This window comes from Chelmon rostratus, chromosome 4 (assembly GCF_017976325.1).
Source record: "Chelmon rostratus isolate fCheRos1 chromosome 4, fCheRos1.pri, whole genome shotgun sequence".
Classification (NCBI taxonomy): Eukaryota; Metazoa; Chordata; class Actinopteri; order Chaetodontiformes; family Chaetodontidae; genus Chelmon; species Chelmon rostratus.
This window is the reverse complement of record NC_055661.1, coordinates 7,159,444-7,178,720: the sequence shown is the minus strand read 5'-3', so window position 1 is coordinate 7,178,720 and position 19,277 is coordinate 7,159,444. Positions and strand designations below refer to the sequence as shown.

The following is a 19,277-nucleotide window of genomic DNA, read 5'->3' as shown; positions in this document are numbered from 1 at the left end:
ATTGAAGAAATAATTGGCAGATAAATTGGTAATGAACATGATTATTAGTTGCAGCCTCATTGGATACGAAAATATAATTAGGCGAATTGTACATTGAATATTTATACTCACAGGCAGAAAGAAAAGAAAGAACAAGAAAGAAAGAAAGAAAGAAAGAAAGAAGAATAATAAAGAAAATAATACCACCTATACTGCTTAAGTATACACACCTGTGTGTGCTGAGTGTACACAGTAGCAAAACATGAAAACATACAAAGCTCAATATCAAGTCTTTAGAAAGTCTGCATGGGAAGACATCATTTTAATATAGCCTCATATTTAATGACTAAAAAGCCAGAAAAGAAACAGATCAGCAGCAGTGGTGGAAGAAGTAGTCAGATCCTATATTTCAGTAAGAAGTAACAGTTCTGCACCATAAAACCAACTCCTCATTACAAGTGAAAGTCCATCATTGAAAAAAAAAACTACTAAAGTACAAGTAAATACTGTTATTATTAGCAAACTTTACTGACAATGATATTATTAGATTGTTATTACTGATGTTGAAGAAGAGTTTTTTTTTAGATAACATAAGATGAGACTTTATTAATCCCCAGCTTGGGAAATTCAGGTATTACAGGCAGTTGGGGAAAAAATGACATAAAATAAACAGAAATAGAGAAAATACAAAATAAAAAAAAATAAAAGCTGACTATATATATCTAAATTTTATACAAATGACTATATAAAAATGTGTAAAAAAATATATATGGCCACTAAGAACTATAAGAAAATTTGCCTTAAAATATACAGCCAAAAATTCCATAGAATTACTCTGGACTGTAGTGCAGTATAAAGTGCCTAAAATGGAATAAGTCAATTAAATTTGTGTTTTTCAGTTTGAGCTTCCTGCCAACGACACTACACCCCCCTCTCCTGCAGGTGGCGGTAATGTATAACTCAGCCAGCAAACTGCGAACAAAGCTCAGTGAAGAAGACTTTCCTCCGCTGTACTGAGAGGCTGTGAACTAGTTATCTGTGTTTTGGGGTAGTATTTAGCTATTAAAATTGTGCAATTAGCTGCATTACAGCAGACACGGGCAAACATGTACCGCTGCATGACAAGGTAAGAGACATTGCATCATTTCCATCCATTAAGCCATAACCTTACATTTGTTTCTCAGTGCACTCAGACGTCTTCACGACCTTTGGCATACATTTCTTTTTGAGTCGCTAACGATTTGTACACGGTCAAAAAGTTTGTCTGCAGGTTTCTACCAAAAATATTTCACCGTTTAAGTTAGGTTTAATTTTATTTTGCTTCATTCAATAGCGAAAATTGACACTCTATATACCAAGCTAACTTCCAGTCTTCATACGTTCATTTAGCTAACAGTTATATGAATGTTTGTTTTCTAGTCAGGTTCAAACTTAGAGTATCAAGAGCGTTTCAAGGTATAAAGTTAACGGTCATCCGTCAGGTGCCAGTGCTGTTGATGCCGTCTAGCCTCCACACCTGTTGCCACCCTCTCTAGAGGACATCAATGTGGTGTTAGGGATTCTGTACTCAAGTGAAAGTGGGACCAACACACTGTAAGAACACTTCTTTACAAGTAAAAGGGATCATGCTTTTAAAATGTAACTTATGTAACTGATGCATTAATGTGAAAGTAGCATTGTACTGCAGTAGCTGGCCTTGGTGGAGCTAATTTTAAGACCATCCCCGTCATTAATCAGTGGGCAGGTATTTAATCCTGCACTAAAGTGTAAAAAAGACAATCAGTGATCTTATGTATATGGGGATGTGCAAAAGGTGACTGATGACTGTCTTAGAGCTACTATATCTGATTCATGATTAAAATCCCACCTGTTTGTTTGTGTGTGTTGCTTCCCTCTCTGTTCATAAAAGGAGTGTGTGTAGTGGAGGAAGAGTGTGTCCTGCCTTTGTGCCTCCTTACACGCAGTCGCCATCACGGACCACGAGAGACACAACAGAGGAGAAACATAACAGGTGATTACAGATATGGTGGACCATATTGCATTTTAAATTCAGATTATTTTCTGATATAATTGTACCATAATCACAAATTCATCTCATTTCTGCATGTTGCTTGTTAATGGTCCCCCCAGGTTTTGTGTTAAACTTCTAAGTTTTCTGTAGAGAAATTAACCCATTTGGCCCACATTCTTAATAATATTAGAATTGGCCATCCATAGTAACAGTAATTCATTATATTGCTGTTAAGTCACGTCCGTTTCTCCAGCTCAGAGAATGAATGTTAAATAACTACGGTTGAGCAAATTTAGCAACGGTTGTCATTATAAAAGGTGAAATCCTGATCTTACACTCTGACAGGCTACAGCTTGTTAACACGCTGTTAATCGTGGAGAAAAATTTTGTGAATCAAAAGATATTATGATAAAAGAATCTGACCTTTTCTCACTTCAACAAAGTCTGTCTGCTTACTTCTCATAATGTTATTGACATATACTATCAGTTAATGCAGTGAATGTTAAAGTGTTAGCCACTGATATACTGCAGACATGTTGGGCATTTTGGCTATTTATGTTCTCATCAATTGATAGTTTTGTAGCATAAGAACGATCACAGCAGCATAACAACTTACCACCTGATTGTCACATCTTTTTTATCATGTTGTCACTGTAAACAGGCTTTAAACTAGTGCACTTTATCCCACAGTATCTCTGACTAACAGTCAATGTTTGATATCGGTGACAACACTGTTCATGTGCTGTGTGAATCTTGTGGCGAAGGCTGGCCGAGCAGCGTTGGCAGTGTTCAGTCCGCTGCATGAGCTCTGCAGCCAGGAGGAGGAGAGCTCTGCGCAGTGCCTTCCCAGTGCTGGAGCAGCCCCTCCAGCCCATCCACCGACATGTGTATGAAGCTAACCTCCGAAACAGCAACGCCTGCCATAAGAAGTGGGTTCTGCTCTTGTCACTAATCGGAATAAAGTTGTAATTGCAATGGCATTCATCAACTGTCTCACTCTGTAAGGTACGTGGAGTTGAGCGAAAAGGTAAGGAAAGGAGGCGGGGAAAATGCCATCACCAGACACACCCAGAGAAACAGGAAGTTGCTGGTCAGGGATCGGCTGCGCCTCCTGCTGGACGATGAGGACTTCCTGGAGTTGTCACCATTTGCTGGTTTGGGTCTGCCGTACGGGGACATCCCTTCAGCCGGCTGCCTGACTGGTCAGAAAACCACTAGCTGCAATCCTGTATCTTTGGAGCTATCTATAGGCTGTATCATCTGACCAGTTTGACTACAGCCTCAGATTTACTCCACTTACTTCTTTTATTTCAGACAATGTATTTCCACCTTTTGATGTAAATGTGACGCACATGTATGTCATGCACTTATGTGCTGCATGTGTTTGTAAATACATCCATCCAGGTATTGGCAGGATCAATGGCTTGTGGTGTGTGTTTATTGCCAACGACGCCACAGTGAAAGGCGGCACAGCTTATCCAATCACAGTGAAGAAGCAGCTACGGGCACAGGAAGTAGCAATTCAGAACCGCCTGCCTTGTGTTTACCTCGTCGACTCTGGAGGAGCTTTTCTACCGTTGCAGGTTAACAGACACACACACACACACACACTCCTCCAACATAAGTGCTCAGCATCTTTTTGTGTGTATGTGAATTATATACTGGCTGTTATTTTAATCTCTAATTCTGTGTGTGTATAACTATCCAGTCAGAGATCTTTCCTGATAAGAACCAGGGAGGAAGGACGTTCTATAACGAAGCCATCATGTCTGCCATGAAGATCCCCCAGGTAAAGACACATGAAGCAGTACACGTGTGCTTTTACTTGACAGATAATAATGAAATTGGCTAAGAATGAATTCATTTGTTGCAGTGAACAATAAACAGTTAGGGGAGGCGCTGCAAAACAAAAAGCAGACAGTTTTAAATGTACTAATGATACACACAGTCTATTCAAAGGAACTGTGTTATGCTGTTTTCCAGTGGATTAGTTCTTGGGGTGCCTGTTTTAAGGTTCCCTCTCTTCTGCAGTTTTAGTTGCTGCATTAAATGAAATGAGTGTTTAATTGATCAAAAGCTTTAGGCCATAGACAGCACAAATGGATGCAGTCCATGTTTGTGGACTGTAACCGCCTGCTTGTGTGTTATTTGAAACTTTGTGTCAATCAAGGTGTCGGTGGTGTGCGGCTCATGCACGGCGGGTGGAGCGTACATTCCCACTATGGCAGAAGAGACAGTGATGGTGCACCGGATAGGGACCATATTCCTGGGAGGGCCACCACTTGTCAAGGCCGCCACGGGAGAAGAAGTGACACCAGAGAACCTGGGAGGAGCCAGGCTTCACGCTGAGTACTGTTAAATATACAGTTATTAAAGGAATAACCATATTAATAATAATTATTTCACTTCATCAAGTCTATTTATTTATCTTCTGGTTTCAGGGTGAGTGGCTGTGTAGACCATTTCGCTTGGGAAGAAAAGGAGGCGTACGATTACACCAGAAACATCATATCCACCCTCAACTTCCAACTACCCGAAGAAGAGGATGAGGATGAGCAGGAGACGAAGAGGAGGAGAGCGGAGGAAGAGCCGCTGCATAGTTCAGAGGAGCTTCTGGGGCTCGCTCCCAGAAGTTATAACTACAGTCTGGATGTTAAAATGGTACATGAGCAGCACAGCATGAGCAAGTTTGTATATTCTGTAAAGGTTCTGTGCAGTCGGTTTAAAGGAAAGCATTCACTGTCACTGAATCAAGAATTAATAACATGGTTCCTGTCATCATTTCTGTCTGTCCAGGTGGTCAGTCGGCTGACGGACGGGAGCCGCTTCCAGGAGTTCAAAGCTCGCTATGGAACCACACTCATCACTGGCTTTGCAAAGATCCATGGGTAAAAGATAGACACACACAAACATACACATACACAAATGCTTTGGACAGGTGAGCAGGAGCAACACATTCAGCCATTAATAACAGACTACGAGCGCAAATTGAATGAATTCAGTTTTGCTGTGCTATCAGCATAGCAGTCACCCCACCAGCTTGGTCGGCTCATTATTGGAGAATGTGTGTGTTCAGAGTTAAAGTGAGTGTGTTTTCACATTGTTTCTGTGTGATACTGACCAACTATCTTGTTTTTTCTCTCTATTCGTACCCTGTTAGCCATCTGGTGGGAATAGTAGCCAACAATGGAGAGCTGTCATACCAGGCTGCACTCAAAGGAAGCCATTTTGTCCAGTTGTGTGACCAGAGAGACATCCCCCTCCTCTTCCTCCAGAACACGGCACCCACGGCAGCTCTAACACTCTCCAAAACACAGGTATTGAGTAAAGCGCACACTTAAGGTGTCCAGGTCTGTGTAAATGCATTTCGTAACGTAGATTAAAATCTGAGTAGATCAGAAATCGCCAACACTACTTTCATTCATTTTCAAACACTCTGTTAAACTGTCCCGCTGTCTCTTCTTGGATTTAGAAATCCAATAGTGATTATTCAAAAATCTGATGTGTAGAGTAGATGGACTGTTCTTACTGGACAGGAGAGGACAAAGGTAGATAACGTGGAAGTTATGGAAAGCCCAGACATGGTTTTGATCAGTGTCTGCTTCCTGCCTGTACTTTCTCTGTGTGTCTGTTTCTCTTTCCTCTAGGCAGAGATGAACAGTAACCGTCTGAAGGCTCAGGGTTCAATGATGTCAGCAGTCGCGTGCGCCTCCGTCCCCAAAATCACTGTGGTGATTGGTGGTTGCCATGGTGCCGACAGCTACGCCATGGTGAGAGACGGAATACCTCGACATGAAACAGTTTTAAACATTACACTCATAGAGGATTTAGGATACAGGGTCAGTGCCACAATGATTTGAACCTTGTTTCCTGTTTGTCTCTAGTGTGGGCGGGCCTTTGACCCTAATTTCCTGTTCCTGTGGCCTAACGCCAGAGCATCCATGGCAGCTCCAGGTCACTCCGGCTCTCTGCTTCCCCCTGACAGCGAGCAGGAGGGGGAGCAGAAGAAGAAGCTGGAGGACGACCTGAACAGGAGGTTAGAGGAGGAGAGCTCAGCTTTCTTCTCCTCCGGCAGGCTCTGGGACGACGGAGTCATTCTGCCTCAGCACACCAGGAAGGTAAAATAACCCAGTTTGGTTTCAGCTGTCAACTATCTTACAACCATTCTGGTTCTTTCAGAATGTGTATTAAAAACTATTTCCAATTTAATTTCAACTTCCTTTTTTTCCCCACTATGACGTCTTTTTGCACACATCTGCATGTGATTGCAGGTTCTCAGAGACTGCCTGGACATCATCAGACAGCAGCAGTATCAGCTTTCCACAGAGAAACTGCAGTCAACACTTTTACGTGTATAGAAGCTTCCATCCTTCTCCTCCTCACCACCTGTGGACTCCACCGTCATCTCTGAGATTAAACTGCTGCTGAAAGACTTGCACCAGAGAGATCTGTTTGTATCTCGTGCTAACACTTTTGCATACAGTGTGATTCGTAATTGTAGGGGATGAGAACTTGTAGCAGCCCTTGAAGACTTATGGAGCAGCAGATTACCCACTTAATATTTAACCTATTTTATCATAGGCCATATTATAGGTACGTATATGCTGCTCCAAATTAATCTCTGTGAGCTACTTCTGGTTATATTAAGTTGTTTTGTTTTGATTACTCAGGGCATATATTAAAAATTCATATCAAAATCAGATCAGTAAAAGTTTTATTTCATATTTTGAAGAACATAAATCACCTCCAATGCAAAGGTGTTAGCATAGACACTGTAGAGACAGACCTACAGCAGAAACATTACCCATCCTAATGAACCAAACCCTATCTGAAGGTGGTGGATGCCTTGAAAGGTCCCAGAAGATGTGATCGTGATGTCCTTAAACCTGCACAAATTGACTTTTTTGGCCACTGGGGGGCAGCACAAGAAGCTGTAAACCCAACATCAACATCTTTCACATTAAAAAAAACCATAAGAACAGTTTATAGAAGGTGATGATGCACATTATGACTGCTGTTTATATATGTGTGCTAATTGAATGTTTTGCACATGACATAGAGTTGTCTCAGAATAATTTATAATTCACACTCTCTCAAAATATCTGCCAGATACAGGACTGAAATGCATCTTCACAGATCATCTCCACCCTTGTAGTTGTCATGTCAAAAACAGTCAAAACAATTTCACTTTATTATAGTTACAAAATGTCAAATGATCATCATAATGCAGTTGTTTGTATTTGTATAAAAGGAGAAAAAAATGTAAATACCTTTTAAAATACTTGATGCAAAAATATTGTTTGTATTTAATTGTAGTTCTTCACAAGGATGATTTCACAAATATGCAGGTGCTATCTAAATTATGAAATCAACCACTTTCAATGCAGAGAATGAATGTTTTAACAAGAAAAGAAAAAGTATGAAGTAAAGTCAAGCTATGGGTCATTTCTCTTTACACACTGTTTTTCTCCACGGGCCGAAGGACGCTGTTCAGGTTTCCTTCTCAAGGAAGACACTGTTTCATTGAAATCAACAGACACTGCTAACTATAAGATTAATAACTGCTGTTTGCTGTTTAGGAATATAATGCATGCAACATATTTTACAGTATGTCCCAAGGAAAAGAAAAATGGGGAAAAAATCATGCTTAAATTCGAATCAAATTTCAAAAGATTGCATTAACCTGATAAATTGCTAATTAAGAGTCACAGCGAGGCATCTAAACTACTTCTGAGAAGTAATGAGTTACTTGTACATATCTGAAGCTTTTGGCTCCCACATAAACCATGCCATTCAATGTAAATCATTTTCATGCAACTCACTAAATTTGTCTTAGTAAAGTGACTTTTGGTGAGTTTGTGGTCACTGTTAGGGATGTGATGGAGCTCGGTGGAAAGAAAAAAAATATTTGCAGTGCATTTCTGATAGAAGGGTCTGGTTGGCTGGCAGGAGAGTGAACGTGGTCTATTTTCTGATGTGTCTTGGCTGGGTTAGGATGAAGGTCCGGGTCATGGTTTGTACATGCCGTGGAGGGTCACAGGGATGACGGTGTCGACCTCTGCCCTGGCCAGCTCTGTCAGTTTCCGGGCATCCAGCACCAGCAGGAAACCCGGTCGCTCTGCACCCGGCTTCACCACGATACTCAGCAGCACGCCTGCAACACAGAGACAGAGGGGGTCAGCATGTGCTGGTGTTTCCACCACAGATTTGATGAAGATGAGGCAGTGCTGGAGGAGACATTCAGATCCTTACTCTGAAAATACTCTGTTGGAAGCTTTGAATATATTAGTTCAAAGTATGGAAGTATAACCAGGAAATTGTACACAATTCATCACATTTGAGAAGCAGGAACAATGCATGAAAAATGATTAAATTAAAATAGCTGCCAATTTTCAATTAAAAATTGTTTCAGCTCTACCTGTAAATACTCAACTACATTTAGCCTTTATCTATAACAAAGCATATTTTATAAGCGCTTCATGTGTTTTTGTATGGAAAAATCTGAATCTGAAAAGTAATTAACTAAAGCTGTACATTGAAAGAACAATATTTCCCTCTGAAATGTCGCAGAGTAGAAGTAAGAAAATCATTTGATCAGGTGCAGATTAGGACAGAGTTTAACCCTTTGATGCTTCAGTCACTGCTGGCAAATTCAGATTTTTTCTTCTCTTTGTTGTTTGACAACGTATTTCTGGTACAGATACAATCTCAAAGTTTTACCTTCTTAGTGCAATATTTCAGTCTTTATGTTCTGTCCCACATGACAAAACCTCCCAAAAAAATACTACATTCAGGGTCAAAGTAAAAAAAAAAGGAAGTTATTTAATTCTAATTCTAATTCTAAATGTAGTTCTAATCACGGTTCTCTCTTGATCTCTTCTGATCTCGTGTGATTTTGAAATCCAGCCACCCTCCAGCCGCTCCTGTATTTTCTCTTTAAATGACACATTTTGTACTCCAAGAACTTTCCAATCATACTTGATGATATTTGAAACTCAACAGGTTGTTGATTTGTCCCTCAAGCCAAGCAGCCTTCTGTGTCTCCTGTCTTTTCCAGTCATTCTTACATTTCCACGTATTCATGGCCACAGACACACTGAAGACATGACAAGATCACAGAATCCTGGAGATCACACTGTCGTTTATGTTTCACTTATAGTTTTATGTGTGTGAGAGAGTGTATTTATGTGTGTGTGTGTGTGTGTGTGTCCCACCGTCGTCCTCCTCTGTAGCTCCAGGTGTTGGTACAAACAGTGGCTCTGAGGGGTAACTCTCTTCCTCCTGCCACACCCAGGTCTCTTTGGTCTGTACGTTCAGCTTGACGATCTGCAGCAAGTCAACAACAAACAGTCGACGTGCTTCATTAACATCAACGTCAGAGTCACCACTTTGTGGATTTATGTCACCTGTGAATGATAAACCTGCTCGTACCCTGTCAGGGATGAAGTGGTTGAGCCCCAGGCCGTAGGTGAAAGAATACTTCTTCCCAGAGCACAGAGGGTAGTTAATCTGTGGAAACTCAAAGGCTGAGAGAGAGACAGCAGGAGAGATATATACGTATAAGAAAGAGACCGATGCATTAATAGTAGTATTCATCACATTAATGTTGCAGCTGGTTTTAAGCCTTGGAAAGAAGTTGGACCTTGTTTTTCGGTTTCTTTTTTGCACTGCAGGGGTTGAGAGTAACGAGGTACATTCACTCGAGTGCTGGACTTAAGCACAATTTTGAGGCACTTCTTCTACTTCTATTTCACTACATTTTGGAGGCAAATATTGTACTTTTGTCCTCCACTACATTTATTTCATAACTGTAGTTACTGCTTACTTTGCAGCTTCAGACACAAAATAAAAGTCAACAAATAAATGATGATGTATTAGTATAAATTCAGCCATCCAGCAGTACATAAAGTCATTCTAATTTGCTCCATTTTCACCAGCTGCAATATTAAACTGATGAGTACATTAATGCATCGGTAATGTTCCTTGATATTTTCTTAGATGCAACAATAATATGAAAATCACGTCCACCCTGCAGCGGTCAGCAGTGAAGCAACCACCTGATGTAAAATGTCCAAAGTTAACACAGGGTGAAGCATCGCTGCATGTGGCAAATGATGAATCCCGATTGGGGGGTGAAGGTTAAAGCAACGCTGGCGTGGTGTGTAATTTAGAAGAAAGGCCACTGAAGCTGAGACTTTTGCGCCTCACAAACACATCCAGGGCAGAGAAGTTGGACTTTTCGGTGGCATGAACGAGGGGTCGTATTCACCACTGAGAGTTTAGCCTAGAGTGTCTTCTCTAAACTGAGAGGGAGCTGCTGAGAGCAGCTTCTCAGGGATCCTTAGCTAAAAGGATGCCTGTAAATTAGTGAACTGACTCACTATCTCTACACCAGGGGTGTCCAAACTATTTCACTGAGGGCCACATACAGAAAAATATAGGAGGGGCTGGGCCACTTTCTAGAGGTGAGGTATATAGCCTCACCGTTAGTGTATTAAAGTTAGAAAAATCAATTCAAAGTTGGTCAAATATGCTACATTGCTGAGTATGATTACAGAACAAACTGCCTTCATCACAGCTTTCCATGAATGGATTTTTATTGATTTATTCAGAAAAAGGGTTGGCAGCTCATTCTCAGAACATCAGCCTCAGATTTCTTCTGAGTGAGGTGATCCCCCACCTTACAGAGGAAGAACAATAAATGGGAAAATGGGATGGGTACATTTCAAGATTACTATTAAGTTATTAAGTCTATTAACACAGCTATTAACGTTTGCTGGAAACAACAGACTGAACTGGATTTAAAAACAGGAGTGCATATAATTTTAGTCAGTTATTCTGGTGAGTATCAGCTGCGCTGGGTATTTAAATCAGCAAGGCGCTGATCATCCAGCTGCCACTCGGGCCAAAAATCCGGACAAATGTCACTTTGATCAAGGACCGATCGATTCTGCATCAGTTGAGATCGGATGATTTTGCACAGTGTATGCACTGCGTGTTAACAAGAAACACGCATATAACGTGCAAAAGCGGAGTAGTGACAGAACTGATGCGGCATTATTGATATTTGTCTCACGTGTACCTGCACACTAGTTATGTGCATGCATGTTTATTAACACATGGATACTGTGGAATAGATTTTTAACTCTGCTAAAGTGCACTCAGTGGGAGCAGTGATGCTGCCTTGAGCTCAGGGTCTGTGTGGTGGGAAAACTCTGCTTTACTGAGCAAACTCAAGCGCAGGCAAAGCAGCCAGAGGGACAGTTTTTAACGTACAACGTGTGTAAAACACTTGTTCACACACTCTAACTGCGGTTCCCAAATATCTTTAGAGCTTTGTTTAGACACACACCTGCAAATTCAGCTAGAAATCACAGCACAGAATTTTTACTTATATACAGTAAACTAACATTTCAGTGAAATAACAGGGCCCATCTTCACTCAATAAGAAAAAGAAGTCAGATGTTTATGCTCATGTTGCTGCACAGATTAGCAGAATTTACTTGATCCTGAACTGAAAATAAAAAATGAATACTTGGTTCAAATGATGGTTTGTTAAAAAAGATGCAAAGTTACATATGAGGTTTTCACAGATCAACAGATGTGCTGAATCTTTTTTAACTGATGCCTCAACTATTGAGCCAATGATGCCAAACCTAACATGAAGTGTTATTTTGTTGTATTTTGTGTTATTTATTATCATACGATGATGAACGAAGGTGGAGTGAAAACTTCATCATTCAGTTCTGATGTTGGATCTGAGAGTGCAGATCCTTGAGGTCTGGTGCGGATCTGAGATCAGTGAGCTCTGGATCTCTTCAGCTGCTGGTCCTGTTAATGTGCTGCTCGTGTGAATCAGAGCTTCTCGCACATGGACCGCTCTAACCACATCGAAGGTGTGGATTTTAATTTCAAACTGATGTGTTTGGCTGCTGATCCACCAGGTGTCATGTCACCTCTCTGGATGAAGGAGGTCTGTGATGATTCTCAGATGGATCTTAATCACAGCCTCATTTTATCTTTCATTCAGCATCAGATGGAATCCTGAGCCAGAGCATCTGAAGACAACAGGACGCGATGATGGCAGCTTGTGACTCAGCTGGCCTCCTGTGTGTGTGTGTGTGTGTGTGTGTGTGTGTGTGTGTGTGTTACCTTGTCTTGGTCCAGAAAAGAGGACTTCAGGTTCCAGCCAGATGGTGCCATCGCTATGAAGAACAGCAGTTGCTGTGGTGTACGGCAGGGATACCAGATTCTTTCCTTGCTCTTCCTGAAAACACACACGAGCACATACGTGCACGCACACACAAACTGTCAGCACACTCCAGTGTGAGGGGTGTTTTACAGGAGTGTGAGAAAAGTGTGGTTCATCGTGTGAAAAGTCTGACTTGAGTGAAAAACGGATCCAGGATAAGCTGCTCCACAAAGGGATGGCTAAAGGGATAAGGCTAAATGAATCCTGCTTTAAACAGACGACTTAACTACACGTTTGTGGCTTTAAAATATGTCAATCAGCTAGTTATTGTGCATTTGAAGAGAAGTATGCAACCAAGTATGACTAGTTTAGAAAGAGAGAGAGAAAGACCTCAGTCACAGATATTTCAAAATGAAAGTTCATAACAGAATGTTATACAGTCAGTAAATACATTAGTAATGACATCACCAACTTGCAGTGTGTGTGTGTGTGTGTGTGTGTGTGTGTGTGTGTGTGTGTGTGTGTGTGTGCGTGCGTGGACTCACTCTGTGTATATCCAGCGGCAGAACGTATCGTCTGACCTCGGGCTGAGGAGCTCTCATCGCGGCTTTCTTCACCTCCTCCCACTCCTCCTTCAGGTTGGCCAGGTACAGGTAGTTGTACACAAAGTCATGACTGTGGAAAAAGAGAGAGCGACGCCAGGATGAGACAATTACACCGATCATAAAACCATACACTGACACACACAGGGCCACGCACCCTTTCCACGTGCACAGGTCGACGACGATGAATCCCTGCTCCTCGTAGGCATTAATATGGTGAAAGATGTTGAAAGCCGATGTTCGGAACTTGTGGCTACTCAGATAACCCGCTGAGTCCTTACTGGCCAGGTGGAACAACGTCTACAACACGCACATACACACATGCATGTATGAACAGAAATGTCCAGGAAGACGGGGGCCCACATTAAAAGATGGGGGGCGCATTTGTAAAATTATTACTCAAATTCAAAGCCTATCTTGGTAACAATAAGCTGCATGACATGATTAACAGTGTTGATTCAGTGCAATGAATTCACGCCGAATAAACAACTTTTTTACATTCTCATATGAAATAAGACCAATAAACATCTGCTCCTTGTAACTCCATGTATCCTACATGCACAGATTATAAGACAATGGGCTCCTGGACACTGACATGTAAAAGGCCCCCAACCCTCTTGCATAGGAGCAAGACACCCAGACTGGCCCCGACACAAAACAGCTGCATCTCTTTGTAATAATTTTGTGTATGTTTGTGTTTGTTTTGCATCTCTCTTTGGTTGTTTTGTGCATCATTGTGGTCATTTGGTGTCTCTTTGTAGTTGCTTTGCATCTCTCTGTGCTTGTGTTTGATTGACTGTCTAATAGGAAACGCCAATCATGTCAATCACTTCATTTTGAAGTTCTGGTCCACAAGCCCTGGGTGAAATGGCCCGTGGACACGCGGCACCCCCGGCCACCCCTCTGCCTACCCCCATACTGTCGTTGGATTCAAAGCAGTCCATGTATGTGGCTCCTCTGACGCTCCAAGCCGACAGGAACTTGAGCAGGTTTATCTTCACTGGCTGCTCCACAAACACAAAGTAGTTGTCTGTCATACCGAAACTACAGACAGAAAAGCAGAGAGACAGACAGACAGACACATAAGCAGTAGCAACAACCCTCAGAGGGGTTACACACACAAACGGTGGGTTTTCTGGCTAGCACAAGATCCTGTTGAATTGATCTTAATGTGTATTCATTGTGAGAAATGGAAGAACTGACTGGGTACCTGTGTACGTAGGAGGGCTTTAACCTCTCGCTGCTGGGTAGCTGAACCACAACCTGTGATTTCTCTATGGGATCTGATTTGTCTGAAAACACACCATGACAGTGTAAGGCAGTAAAACATCAACAACAATAAAACAATAATGGTGTAGTAAAACATTAAACATGTTGAAAGAATTTTTGACCTTGTTCAGTTGATAAAAAGCGAAGAAAAAAACCCCCCAAACAAATAGATAAAGTTTGCTGACGGTTTAAATTTGGAACAAAACTCACCTCTCTGAGCAGGTGGGATCTTTACGATATTATAAGCCAGACTCATGTTTTTGCCAAAGCAGTTCCCGATGTTATAGACTGTACCATCTGCGTCAGTGTGGGGGTGAGCAGTCACCCCATTCACTGAGAGGTACTTACACAGGTCCACCTAATATAAATACATGCACACAATACACAAGGGAAAGAATACAAGAAAGAGTCAGACTGGTAAAGAGTCATTGTAAACATGTATAAAGCATATTTAAATTACATCATCATTTTCAAATGTATAGGCAATTACATATATAACATAAATACAAAATTACAGGAATAACCTCCAAGTGGTGGAAATGACTTGTACACACCAGAAGTATATTTTTCAGATTGAACATACTTGTTGTTACTGTAGCACAAACCAAACAAACATATAAAACACTTGTTGTGTCAGGACTGAAATGGCAACCATTTAAAAAATATTGCATTTAAAAAAATAAGCCTGCATCTTAAATAGAAATAAACATAAAATCAAACAGCAAATATTTGCATTTATCACAAATCAGCTCTCACCTTCTTCAAAGTCTCCAGCGAATCAGGATCAACCTTAGTGATGTAATTGGTCTCTGTGACAGCGTAGAAGTCTTCACCGATTGGATAGATGTTCACTAGGCAGTTATCAGTCACCTCAATGCCTCTGAAGTAAGTGAAGAATCTGCACAGGAACAAGGGAGGCTGATGGTCAGCTGATATACAACAAGATATGCGTTTTAGAGGGTTTCATATATTGAAGTATGCTAACACTGTGGGGCGTTGATGTTTTATATGTACATAACAACACAGAGTCTGCAGAAAGCCGGAATACTTTAGTATGCAGACATACACAGTGATTAACTCACTCTTCATCATCATTATAAATCCAATGCCAATTAGTTTCTCCATTAATTGGTTAATTATTTGGTTCAGAATTATTGGTGAAGAATTAGTAAAAAGAAATACGCGTCAGAATTAGCCAGAGCCCAAGTTAACATTTTCACACTGCTTGATATGTCCAACCAGTCCAAAACTCAAACATGTTCAGTTTAATATCGTTGAAAACTAAGAAATATTGTGGCAAATATTCACATTTGAGGAGCTGGAACGAGTCTGTTTTTGGTACAATCTATCAATTATCAAATTGGTTACTGATCAATTGATTAATTGATGAAGTTGACCATAAATGTAAGGTACTGTCAGGAGGTAAATGTGGTCTTAAACAATGTTACCAGCAAAAATCTATCCGCTTTCAAAGTCCATTCTTTCATTTTCTCATCAACACAGTGAGTGTATTTCCCAAAAATGTCCACTACTATATAATTAATGACACGCAGCACAGCGCTGACAACATTCAACAAATCAAACCTGAGCTGGGCATTTCAATAATGTCGAGAAGGTCAGGGATTGGCCTAACCTGGAGAAGATGTTTTTGCAGGGGTCTGGGTAGGCTGCTGTTCCAAACTCAGTGATGACCACTCTGTTCTCTGTCATGGCACGAACGTATGCATCAGTCCTGATAAACCTGAGCGCAGAGATGACACACATCATGTGCCAGAGAACCATAAAGTCACAAGATATACCATAAAACACATTGCTGATTCTGCTCAATAGGCAAAACTCCTTTCAAAAGGAGTTGGATGAAGGATTTTTGTGGCTTGTAGCTGCTGCGTATCTGCGTCTCAGTTGTTTTTCTCTTTTCTCTCGCAACACTAACTGTCAGCTCTTTTCCTCAGCTGCACAGAACTGCAAACCTCTCTGCACTAACACATTTCAGATGTCATAAAAGATCAGAATCTGGATTTGGATCTGCAACAAGAGTGATTATAAAAAGTGATAAACAATGGGACACAAGTGCCAGATTAGTTTTTTTATGTTCAAAAATGCACTGCAGGGCAATGTGAAGACATGCCTTAAATATTCCTAGATCCAGATACACGTCAAAAACGACTTCACAAGAACACCCAAGAAGGAACTTTTCAAAAACAGTAGTGCTTCAGAGACCAAAGGAAGGAGAGATAAACAGAATAAACAGATGAGACAACATGTAAAAACACCGACATAAAAACTAGACAGTGTAATAGTCTAATGAAAACATTTTATTAAAAAGAAGGTGCTTTGATTTTGTAAAGTAATGAATATTCTTACTTCCTGTAGTAAGTCACCTGACCGCCCTTAAGATCAAACTTGTGCATGAGTGCCTGTCCATCAAACAGGTGGTACAAAGGTTCACCCCCCACCTCGAAAAGACCTGGACCCATCCTGAGAAGACTGCCGCCCAGCCATGACGGTATAACACCTGCAAACGCGCGCACACACACACACACACACATACATTGTTCAGGCTTAGTGTTTACATGAACGTGACACAACCACAACCAACAACTAAAACAGTAGACTGAATATGGTAGAAATGTAACACAAAACAGGAAGAGTATGGCTTATTGTAGCAAAAAATAATAAACCTCTACACTGTACATTGCATAAAAATAAGAAGGACCATTAAAACTTCAGAAAAAACAAGATATAATGTGTTAATTAGCATTCTTTAGAGGTGCTGGTGTGCTGATATATATATTTAATCTCAGGACAGAGCTGGGCTAGCTGTCTCTCCAGTTTTCCAGTGTTTGTGCTAAATTAAGCTAAGCTAAGCTAACCTGCTGCTGATGTTACACCCACTTCCGTGACCCATAAGATTCTGTGACCCAAATACTGTTGGGGTTGCAGTTGTATTGCCATTGCATAAACATCACGCTATTTTACTTTGTCTAAGACTTCATTATGGTGTTACCAAAAATGGCACCCCATAGTATTGAGAGTCAGACATTTTGATAGCTGTAATACAGACGATTTGGTGGGGAGGTGTGCCTGTAGAACACTTTCATATTGCGATTCACTTATCACTTCACAGGATCTGATGGGTCACAGAATATGGCGTAACACCGGCAGCAGCCTTAAATTTGTCAGACAAACATGAGAATGACATCAGTCAGTCTGGACAGCGAAAAGCTACCAGTGATGCTCGCAGGCATCGGCTCATCCAGCTCCTCCACTGTCTCAAAGATCTTCCTGTAGCCTCCAGCGGGATGCTCCACTCTGGAGAGGAGAGTGAAAAACAGATTTTAAGGATGCTTTTGAAGCTTTTGTTCATTTAAAAGCTTCTTTTACTGTGTGGTTGGCTGTACTCTGTTGAATCAGGACTTCCTCTAAATACAACTATATATTCCATATCATGACCAGGCTGCAAGTGATGCACATAACTACTCACCTGAAACTGAAAGTTCAGTTGACCAAACTATCTAAACTATAGATAATATGATACCATCAAAAGCTCCAGAAGAGCTACTAAATGGCCCATGTGGTGAGACTGTTTGGTCAACTTGCTTGTTTCTGTATTGGCCAGTGCAAAGCGTTTTTTTTATTCTTTCCATTCCTAACTTGAGCCTTATTTTCACATTAAACCTGAAAACTACACCAGTGAAACACCACGGCTTGCCTGCGTCTGCTTTGGATGAAGGCTGCAGCTTCTACTCGGGTTGTTTAACTGAGGGCTTTTTGCAGAGAGTGCACATTATTTTTCCAAGGTCTTTTCAGGCATCTCGCTGCTGTAGCGATCACTTTTCTCTTTAATCTGAAGTTGAAAATCCGAGTTTTGTTGAAAACTCTGCATCAAATCCTTTTCTCTCTAACGTCACTGAGTTGCGTCTACAAGCTGCTTTCTCTTCTTTCGTCTCTGAGAAATGAACTTATTTGAACTTTGAAAGGTCTTATTAACAATATGTTTCGTCTTGAAGTTTTTCATCCTCAAACTATAAAACCTTTAGAGGAAAGAAAGGGAATGTTTTACTCACCGGCTGACCATGCTGCTGTATGCTTTCCACACACTTACACACAAGCCGCCTGCATAAAGAGACTCTGACTTGCATTTAAACTGCACACAGATTTCCTGTGGTGAGGGATGGAAACTGGGCACCCTCCCCCCCTCCGCCCCCCTCATCCACCCCTTTCTCTCATTTTCTCCTCCCCTTTTCCATCCTGCCTTGCGTCCCCCAATCCCTCCTTTCCCCATGCATCTCCCTCTCTCTTTCTCCCCGTTTTCCTTCCATGCCTGTCGCTCCCTTGCTCCCACTTCTCTCCTCTCCTCTCCTCTTCCTCCTCCTCTTCTGGTCTTACCACAGAGCTGAACAAGCCAGCTTTGTCTGCTCCCCTTTGAGCTGTCTGGCCCTCGGCTCCATGCAGAATGTTCTCCAGGCTCAGAAACACGGTCTTTGTCAACCTGGGAACACAAACACTCACTCATCTACCAATGATGTGGGTCAAACTAATAAAGTCAGCTTTTCAAAGCAGCGTGTTGATTTTGTTGTTTGTACATGGGCATGCACGAAGTAAGAATGCTGTCTAATTAGTTCCAGACAGTCCCAACAAACTCTCAGAAACTATTTTAATTGGCTAGCTCTGGAGGGGGAGGAAGAGGAAGAGCGACAGAAAAAAGAGCGACAGTGAATGATTAACCATGACTGCTTCTTTTTCTTCTATCATTGAAAGTTTAAAGCTGAATAGAAGGACGAAATGGTGAATTCAAGTGAATGGTTGCATTAATAAGGGTTAAAAGGAACAGTAATCTGTCTTCTAGACAGCAGGGCCGCCAAGGGGTGGTGACAGCCAACCTGATGCAATCGCTCCACCCCAAGGTTCTCAGCGGCTCCATCTATTTGTCTTTGCTTTTTTTGTGCTGTATTTGTAATTGTGTCGATTTTAGCCGCGCAGGCAGCGATCGAAGCATCTGAACAACTGTTAGATGGAGTGCCGTGACGTTTGTGTAAACATTCATGGTCCCCAGAGGGGGAATCCTAACGACTTCCGCAATCTCCTGACTTTTCATCCGGTGCCTCCATGAGCTAGACATTTGTAGTTTTGAGTGAAATATTTAATCAAGCATTAAGCATTAATCTGTGGCTTGCTTTGAAATGTTGTACAGACATTCATGTTCCCCTGTGGATGAGCGTTC

The 19,277-nt window shown here is 41.3% G+C and overlaps 2 protein-coding genes across 3 annotated transcripts; one reads left to right on the top strand and one right to left on the bottom strand.

Annotated features, from left to right (window-relative positions):
• The first annotated feature begins 970 nt into the window (after positions 1-970).
• On the top strand, positions 971-7,758 carry si:ch211-198n5.11 (methylcrotonoyl-coenzyme A carboxylase 2). Of its 2 annotated transcripts, XM_041934853.1 has the most exons (14): positions 976-1,105; positions 1,461-1,572; positions 1,889-1,990; positions 2,755-2,919; positions 2,996-3,192; positions 3,395-3,573; positions 3,699-3,779; positions 4,161-4,339; positions 4,432-4,651; positions 4,787-4,878; positions 5,151-5,307; positions 5,638-5,760; positions 5,875-6,108; positions 6,262-7,758. In XM_041934853.1, exons 4-14 carry the CDS (start codon positions 2,792-2,794, stop codon positions 6,346-6,348), a joined length of 1,677 nt encoding a protein of 558 aa, XP_041790787.1. In that variant the 5' UTR covers positions 976-1,105; positions 1,461-1,572; positions 1,889-1,990; positions 2,755-2,791; the 3' UTR covers positions 6,349-7,758. The 2 variants fall into 2 exon arrangements, with proteins under 2 accessions (XP_041790786.1, XP_041790787.1); XM_041934852.1 differs by lacking the exon at positions 1,461-1,572 and having other exon boundaries at positions 971-1,105.
• On the bottom strand, positions 7,630-18,338 carry LOC121605360 (retinal Mueller cells isomerohydrolase-like). Its single transcript, XM_041935243.1, has 14 exons — positions 18,121-18,338; positions 17,283-17,365; positions 16,418-16,568; positions 15,687-15,794; positions 14,810-14,951; positions 14,264-14,411; positions 13,995-14,076; positions 13,696-13,828; positions 12,942-13,084; positions 12,728-12,857; positions 12,143-12,257; positions 9,422-9,516; positions 9,205-9,316; positions 7,630-8,144 (listed from the first exon to the last, which is right to left on the bottom strand). The coding sequence occupies exons 1-14, from the start codon at positions 18,336-18,338 to the stop codon at positions 7,999-8,001; spliced, it is 1,806 nt and encodes a 601-aa protein (XP_041791177.1). The 3' UTR covers positions 7,630-7,998.
• Between the last annotated feature and the right edge of the window lie 939 nt (positions 18,339-19,277).

Coding starts and splice junctions, on each gene's coding strand:
- LOC121605360 (XM_041935243.1), bottom strand. CDS start 18,338: ATGGGGAAAGGAGGGATTGGGGGACGCAAGGCAGGATGGAAAAGGGGA. Junction 15,795..16,417: donor CAGGTGACTTACTACAGGAA/GTAAGAATATTC, acceptor CTCTGCGCTCAG/GTTTATCAGGACTGATGCAT. Junction 14,077..14,263: donor GATCCCACCTGCTCAGAGAG/GTGAGTTTTGTT, acceptor GTGTGTTTTCAG/ACAAATCAGATCCCATAGAG.
- si:ch211-198n5.11 (XM_041934852.1), top strand. CDS start 1,086: ATGTACCGCTGCATGACAAG. Junction 1,106..1,888: donor ATGTACCGCTGCATGACAAG/GTAAGAGACATT, acceptor TGTTCATAAAAG/GAGTGTGTGTAGTGGAGGAA. Junction 5,308..5,637: donor TAACACTCTCCAAAACACAG/GTATTGAGTAAA, acceptor TCTTTCCTCTAG/GCAGAGATGAACAGTAACCG.